This window comes from Octopus bimaculoides, chromosome 28 (genome assembly GCF_046866305.1).
Source record: "Octopus bimaculoides isolate indiv1 chromosome 28, ASM4686630v1, whole genome shotgun sequence".
Classification (NCBI taxonomy): Eukaryota; Metazoa; Mollusca; class Cephalopoda; order Octopoda; family Octopodidae; genus Octopus; species Octopus bimaculoides.
Genome location: NC_142955.1, coordinates 5,012,436 through 5,020,614, shown reverse-complemented (window position 1 = coordinate 5,020,614; position 8,179 = coordinate 5,012,436). Strand labels below are relative to the sequence as shown.

Below are 8,179 nucleotides of genomic sequence, written 5' to 3'. Positions count from 1 at the left end.
CGTTCTGAGTTCAAAGTCCGATAAAATAAGTATCAGTCAACTACTGGGGTCGAAGTAATCGACTTCCATCTCCTCTAAAAACCTGATGGCCCTGTGCCAAAATTTGAAACCAGTATTTAAACAATCTCGATTGTTCACAAATTGAGCGGATAGAAACTACAACGAGTTCAATAAGTGACTGTTACTTCAGTTTTTCAACTCTTGAAGGACTAATTGCAAAAACGAATTAATTCAACGGGATTTGAACGCAAAACGTTCACACTATATCGCATTCTCATCAAACCAGATTTCTTTAATAACGTTAAATGACTGTTGATTACATTCATCAAAAAATTCTTGAAATTACGTCACGAAGGAGAGATTATGACGTGTTATTTCTAAAGAGACCAACTGAATGTTTACTCACTTCTACTTTGCTTTCTTTAGAATTGGTGCTTCAAGTCAGTCACAGGTTGATTTATTATATTTCTTATTAGTCTATTGGCTTTGAATTAATTCCTCTGTCTTATTTTCATAATTTAACTGATAACTTAATCAACCTACTCATTCTCCCTTTCTTTTATCCTTTTCTCTTACAGACTTTCCTTTTTGTATTTTCGTCTTTAACACTACCTCTCTTTGTATTTTTGCGTGCTTGATTTAGTAATTACTCACCGATTGATTCAAATATAATATTTAGCTTTCATTTTATTGCAATTGAATTCACTAACTTTATACTGTCTCCTTTCGTTCTCTCTCTCTCTCTCTCTCTCTCTCTCTCTCTCTCTCTCTCTCTCTCTCTCTCTCCTACCTTTCTTTCTCTGCATTTATATATTTGGTTGATTGATTTCTTATTGATCAAACAACAAATTAGAATTATTTCTATTTAATTTACTGATAACATTATCAATCAATTCTTTCTTTCTCTTTCCTTTCGTTTGTAAGTTTACGTGTTTAATTAATTGTTTAATTATCTGTCTGGGCTTTTGCTTTTGCTTTTTGTTTTTAATCAATCTATTTCTTTTCACTTTAATTAAACAAGTAAAAGCGGCGAGCTGGCAGAATCGTGGGCATGCCGGACAAAAATGCTCAGCGTGATTTCTTCCAGAAATATAGTATGAGGAGCAGCGTCGACTTTGCAGCTGGATTACATTCGAAAGGCGATTTACCCAGCGAACCTCTGGCCAAAACCTAACGGCAAAAATCCCTCTAGCTCGTACGTTCACACGCACCCTTTCGCAGCCACGTGACCCTCCTCACGTGACCCTCCTCACTTCTGCTCTTCCGGTAGAGTCCCTCAGCCATTGACGTCACTGACCCTTTACCTCATCCTCACACCAACTTTATATTCTGAATCAAAATATCTGCTAAAATCGAGTTTGCATTTCGTTCTTTCGAAATCGATAAAATAAGTCAATGTCAGCGAATAACCTCCCTCCCACAAAATTTCAGGCTCTGTGGCCAAAAGATAATTAAGCGCAAACTTATCAGTCAGTCGTTGTTTTTCAGGTTGAAGCACTCTATATAACCCTTCAAGAGAAGGCGCATGGCCTAGTGGTTAGGATATTCGGCTCACGACCGTATGGTCATGGGTTCAATTCCCGGCGACGCGTTGTATCCTTGAGCAAGACACTTTATTTCACGTTGCTCAGTCCACTCAGCTAGCAAAAATGAGAGTTGTACCTGTATTTCAAAAGGTCAGCTTTGTCACACTCTGTGTCATGCTGAATTTCTCTGAGAACTACGTTAAGGGTTAAGGGTACATGTGTCTGTGGAGTGCTCAGCCTCTTGCACGTTAATTCCCCGAGCAGGCTGTTCCGTTGATCGGATCAGCAGGAATCTTCGTCATTGTATAACCCCTCATAGTTTTTTTCATTTTTTTGAATTTTCAGGAAACGTTTGCGAATTTGTGTTCTACGATAATGAAAAAAAAAACCCACTTAAAAGCCTCCCCCGCACCATACACACACACACACACACACACATACACACACTTCCATCGTAAATCCTAAAAGTTCCACTCTTTTTCGATTTTTTTTTTTTTTAATCACGGTTTAAAATATGGACAGTCCGAATTTTTTGCTTAAATCCCAACAATGGATCCGTCTTGGGTACATCCTCATTCCATTAAATGTATTTCTGGAGAGAAAAATATTGAAAGTCATCGATACATGTCAGAGTGACAAAAAAAAGAGAACATAGAATGTGCTAAAAGCAACAGCTAAACCGCCCTTAAATCACGCTCACAAATTTTTTCTATTGTTTTTTCATAGTCGTATGAATTCCCATGTGTAGAACACAAATTAGCAAAACATTTCTGAAAATTCCAAAAAGTAAAAACGTTATGACGGGTTATGGTGGGGTTATATGAGGTGCTTAAACCAGAATTCCACTTTTTTCTTTTCTTTTTTTTTTCTTTGCTTTTCATCATTTATTTATTTGATTCCATTGATTTTTGTATTTTAGGGTTTTTAACCGAATAAATTGATGTCTTCATTGTTGTCAACAGGTACATCAGTTCAGAGAGAACGTGTGACCTGCTTCATTTCCCAGGCAACACTTTCTTTAACCAAATTCTGTCAGACTTCATTCCAATTTCACAGATGAAGCACCTATTCAACATTTTCCTGGTAAGAAATATCCCTTTATAAGCTACCCAAGCAATTCACTTTGAACGAACTTTTCGCAGAGGTGGTGAATATGAGTAATGAAGATGAATCACAGAAGGAAGAAACTATGGTGCAGGTGATAGACGAATTAAAAAGAGAGGAAAAGCAGATATCACAGGAGTTGAAAGAACTGAAGGAATTGGAAAAACAGATGAATCGAGATCTAAAGGTAAGTATGAGCGAGATAGAAGAGTTGGACATACCTGAGCTAAAGGAACTGGAAACGCTGGAGATAAATGAGCTGAAAGAACCTGAAGATTTGACGATATCTGAATTGAATGATCTGGAAGAACTGGAAGAAATGGAGATACCTGAGCTGAAGGAACTTGAAGATTTAGAGGAGATGAAGGAACTAGATCTCGAAATACCGGAGCTAAGCGAGCTCGGAGATCTGGAGGTAAATGAGTTGAAAGATCTGGATGATCTGGAGATACCTGAGCTGAAAGAACTGGAAGAACTCGAGATACCTGAGCTGAAAGAACTCGAGATACCTGAGCTAAAAGAACTCGAGATACCTGAACTGAAAGAACTGGAAGACCTGAAGATAATGGATGACACCGAACTGAATAAAGAGATAGAGGACTTGGAGTGTTTGAAGAATTGGCGGCTCCACTGTTGAAAAAGAAATGTAAAATCTGTTTAAGTTTGCAATGGCAGTGTTAAAGTAAGATCTTTGGTTTCATCCAAAGATTGGTTTCGTCAGAAAATATAATTCGGAATGTGAAAGTATATTCATAGTTCAAGATGTATTTCAGTAGATATAAAAGTTATAAATATTATATATATTTGCGCATAACTAACTGTTTACTTATCATTTGGTATCATAAAATATTATATTTTGAACACACGTCATATGAATGTTTCTGACATGCATTTTTAGGTATTAGCTTACATAATTTTGCAATTATTCAATTTCACTTCAAGGTGGTGAGCTGGCAGAATCGTTAGCACGCTGGGCAAAATGCTTAACAGTAACCTTGTGTACATATGTACCATGGAGTACATAATCCGTAAGTCTTAGTATGCCATTTATTCCATATTACATATATATATATATATATATATATATATATATATATATATATGTATAAATAAATGACACAAAGAATATATATGCATGTATACACACATATATGTACATACTTACATCTACATGTGTATATAGATGCATATCAGGGTACAGGACGTTAGAACAATGAACTACAGACAGGATCTAGCTACCATACTACATTATAAAAATTACCGTAGATGTAATAAATTCTGTTACTGGATTATTACTAGATGTAATAAATGCTATACTAAGACTTACGGATTATGTACTTCATGGTATATATGTACACAAGGTCACTGTTTACCTTCCGTGATATCCATTTACACATAAGGCAAGGTCTCGTTGCAATGCTACATATATCAACTAGGCAGGATCTAGCTACAATATTAAACAAGGCAATTAGGTAAAGTATAACTAACATAATGCCTGAGAAGTAGGGATGAATATTATCTCCCGATATTAATTTTGTCTCTGTTCCTATTATGTATATACTTTTTAACAAGCTCACTGGATAATCGCAACACTAGCGCCCGATTGGGCACTGCTATTCTATACATCGCTGTCTGGAAGATGAGTCGCTGCTATTTCTAGTTATCGAACGTCCATCATTGCCAACGCCAAAGAAGGTCGAAATCACGTAATCTGGTGGAGACAGTAGGGGGTTTATCTCTCTCGCTAGCGATATAAATGAGATTGCATCTAGGACCAAAAGCCAATATAAGAGTTTCTCTCATAGTATCTACCGCAGTATAATTTGTTCTAACAGAACATCCACGTTTAAGTGGAAATAAATATTACTTCTCGGTATAAATACTGCCTCTGTCGCTTACATATATTTTTTTAATACATAACTATACAGGATCTAGCTACTGTACTACATAACAAATAAGCAAGGTCCAGTTATAATGCTACATATAACAACTATCAGGATCTCGTTTCGAGGAGGCGTATGATAAATAGGCAGAATTTACCGCCAGCGTATAACAAATAGGTTGGGTTTGGCTATCGTGCTACATATAACAATTAGTAGAGTTTAACTATGTAGAACATTGCAAAAACAAAATACTGTCTAACTGCCGTGTTAGATCTTAAAAACCAGATACGGTCTAGCTACCGTGATGCATGTAAAACCGTGCTGAGTATTTGTATATTTCTTTTTACTTGTTTCGGTCATTTGACTGCGGTCATGCTGGGGCACCGTCTTCAAGAAATTTCAGTCTAATGAATCGACCCGCGTAAATATTTTTTTCTAAAGCCTGGTACTTATTCTGTCGGTCATTTTTGCCAAACCGCCAGGTCACGTGAACGTAAACACACCAGCACCGGTTGGGGGGATGCAAACAAAGAAACATAGAAGCACACAAACACACACACACACACACACACACACACACACACAAACACACAGACACACACACTCACACACAAACACACACACTCATATAACAACCAGGCAGAGTTTAGCCACCAAGGTTCATGTAGCAATGAAGTAAGGTCCAGCTAAAAGGTGGCATTTATGAACTAGGCTGGATGTAGGTCTCATGGCGCATATACAATCTAGCAGTGTCTGTCTATTATGGTATGTTATAACAAGACAGTCACTCAACCATTGCATACATCTATTATATATATATATATATATATATATATATATATATATATATATATATATATATATATATATATATATATATATACATATATATATGTATGTATGTATGTATGTATATATACTCTATTTTACTCTCTTTTACTTGTTTCAGTCATTTGACTGCGGCCATGATGGAGCACCGCCTTTAGTCGAGCAAATCGACCCCAGGACTTATTCTTTGTAAGCCTAGTACTTATTCTATCGGTCACTTTTGCCGAACCGCTAAGTTACGGGGACGTAAACACGCCACCATCGGTTGTCAAGCGATGTCTGGGGGGGGGACAAACACAGACACAAATATATACACACATATATACATATATATATATATATATATATATATATATATATATATATATATATATATATATGGCTTACTTCGGTTTCCGTCTACCAAATCCACTCACAAGGCTTTGGTCGGCCCGAAGCTATAATAGAAGGCACTTACCCAAGGTGCCACGCAATGGGAATGAACCCGGAACCCGGAACCCGAAAATATATATATATTATTTATATTATTATTTGATAGAACGCCACACATCCATTTCCAAGTAAGTTTATCTATATATTTATATGTATACACACATACACATACACACACACACATGTATGTGTATACATACATACATACATACATACATACATACATACATATAAATAAAGACTATTTGCCGACATAATGTGGTAGTCTTAGATTTTACCTAGTTGCTATATTTGATATTGTAGCCAGACCTTGCCTTATGTGTAAAAGAATGTTACTGTTGTTCAGCCCCAGGAAACGTCGTTCCTTCTGGCTATACGGCACAATATCTGTGTCCTTATATTTTCGAATAGGGAAGTTCAGCACCCCATCCAGCACAAAGCAACATCTGTGGACCGGTTTCTGGGTTATTGTTCTTTCTCAGCACAGATGGGGTTGCTGAGGTCTCCTATTCGAAGATATATATATATATATATATAGCAATAAGAAAATGGAGGAGAATATGCGGTACCCATCGACTTGCAGACAATGTATTCCGTTGATTAATCTGTTTATTTTATAACTAAATTGACAAAAAACACAATTTACAGACACTTATGACATACCATGTCATATTAACAATTACGATTTCAAATATAAAGGACATTTAGCAATTGGAGAAGGGACAGAAACTTACAGCTGTTTCGGCCTAGAGTTGGCATGCCCCATTGTATCTCTAGTTGAAAATGATGTAATGGGGGTGCATGCATGCTTCGCTAGGCCTCTTCAGAGATTTAGAAAATTCAATACAAATATAAAATTAAAATAAAGTAAAAATTAAAAATAATAAAAAAATAAAAAAGGAAAATATAAGGCACATAGAAAAGCCTACAAACAGTATATAAAACCATATAAATAGTTATAAAAACTCCAATATACATGCCTATGCATGTATACATAACCATATGTAGATATATGTGGATACAAAAGCATAGATAGATGAGTACATATGTGTGCCTAGATGCACATACACAGATGGCTGCACATGCACACCAAAATAGTCAACAGTCACCGTCACCACATGTGAGGGGGACATACACATATATATCTATCCCCTCACACATACGTACATACATACATCTATGTATATATAAATATTCCCATACATACATGATCCCTGGCATGAACGTTATTCGTTGCGTTTGGAAAGCTGTTTATATGTTAAAATTTGTTGGGTGCGTGCGTGTCAGTTCTGTATGTGGTGGAGGGGTCTATGTGGAAATTATTTATTGAGGAGTTGTCGATACGACGACAACAACAACAACAACAGCAGCAGCAGCAACAATAATAATAATAATATGCCAACTTTTTGAACTTTGTAATGAGGTACTCCGTTATTTTTTCCTATGGAGAAGATAAAGTCCTTCTAGTAGTGGGTATTAAGAATTCTGCTGCTATTTGGGGAGGGGTAATTTTTACTGCTAATTCCTCTCATCTAATTGGACAACTATTGTTTTAAGCTATCTAAACTTAGCTACGGTTGGATAGCCACCAACCGGTCAAAAGGGTTATGCGTGAATGCATATGTATACATATACACACACACGCACACACACCTTCATGCCTGTATATACTTATATAGATGGAGTGTATATGCTAATACAAATGAGTTATTGAATAGATTTATTAAGAAGTCTATATGCGGATGCAAATAAATAAATGAATAAATATCCGTATGTATAACACTAGTGTAACAGTAATTGGGTACCCTCCCAGCAGTATATTGGATAGATACTATCCCTTAGTGGGTTGAATCCTCAACCCCTAGCTCTCTTGGATTATATATATATGTGTGTGTGTGTGTGTGTGTGTGTGTGTGTGTGTGTGTGTGTGTGTGTATAAAACAAATAATAAATGAGTATATGCATATATACGTACAAGTATGTGCATACCTACGTCTACCTGTATATATAGGTGCATATCTGGGTACAGGACATTGCAAACAAAACGTAGACAAGAAAATAATAATAACCAGAGTACAGAAAACACACAAGCCACATAGAGAACATTTTCCTTCATTAGCTACCCCCATTTTAACACCGGCGTGTCCTCACGTTGTTGTTGTTTTTTTTTGTCTTTTTCCTTTTTTGAACCTATATATATATATCTGTAAAAATATGTGACACTTATTTGGTAGCCATGATAAAACTCCGAATTTTGGATGCCGGGGTGGGAACCCACGCCGCCATCTCTTCAGTCATCCGGCCGTTGAAAATTCCTGTAAAAAATGACCGTTAAACAAAGGGAAATACTTGTTTAACGGTCATTTTTCACAGGAATTTTCAATGGCTGGATAACTGAAGAGATGG

The 8,179-nt window shown here is 36.3% G+C and overlaps 1 protein-coding gene across 1 annotated transcript; it reads left to right on the top strand.

Annotated features, from left to right (window-relative positions):
* Positions 1-298: 298 nt before the first annotated feature.
* Positions 299-3,444, top strand: LOC106879222 (uncharacterized). The gene is made up of 2 exons (XM_014928704.2): positions 299-451; positions 2,489-3,444. The coding sequence occupies exon 2, from the start codon at positions 2,680-2,682 to the stop codon at positions 3,265-3,267; it is 588 nt and encodes a 195-aa protein (XP_014784190.1). The 5' UTR covers positions 299-451; positions 2,489-2,679; the 3' UTR covers positions 3,268-3,444.
* The last annotated feature ends 4,735 nt before the right edge of the window (positions 3,445-8,179 follow it).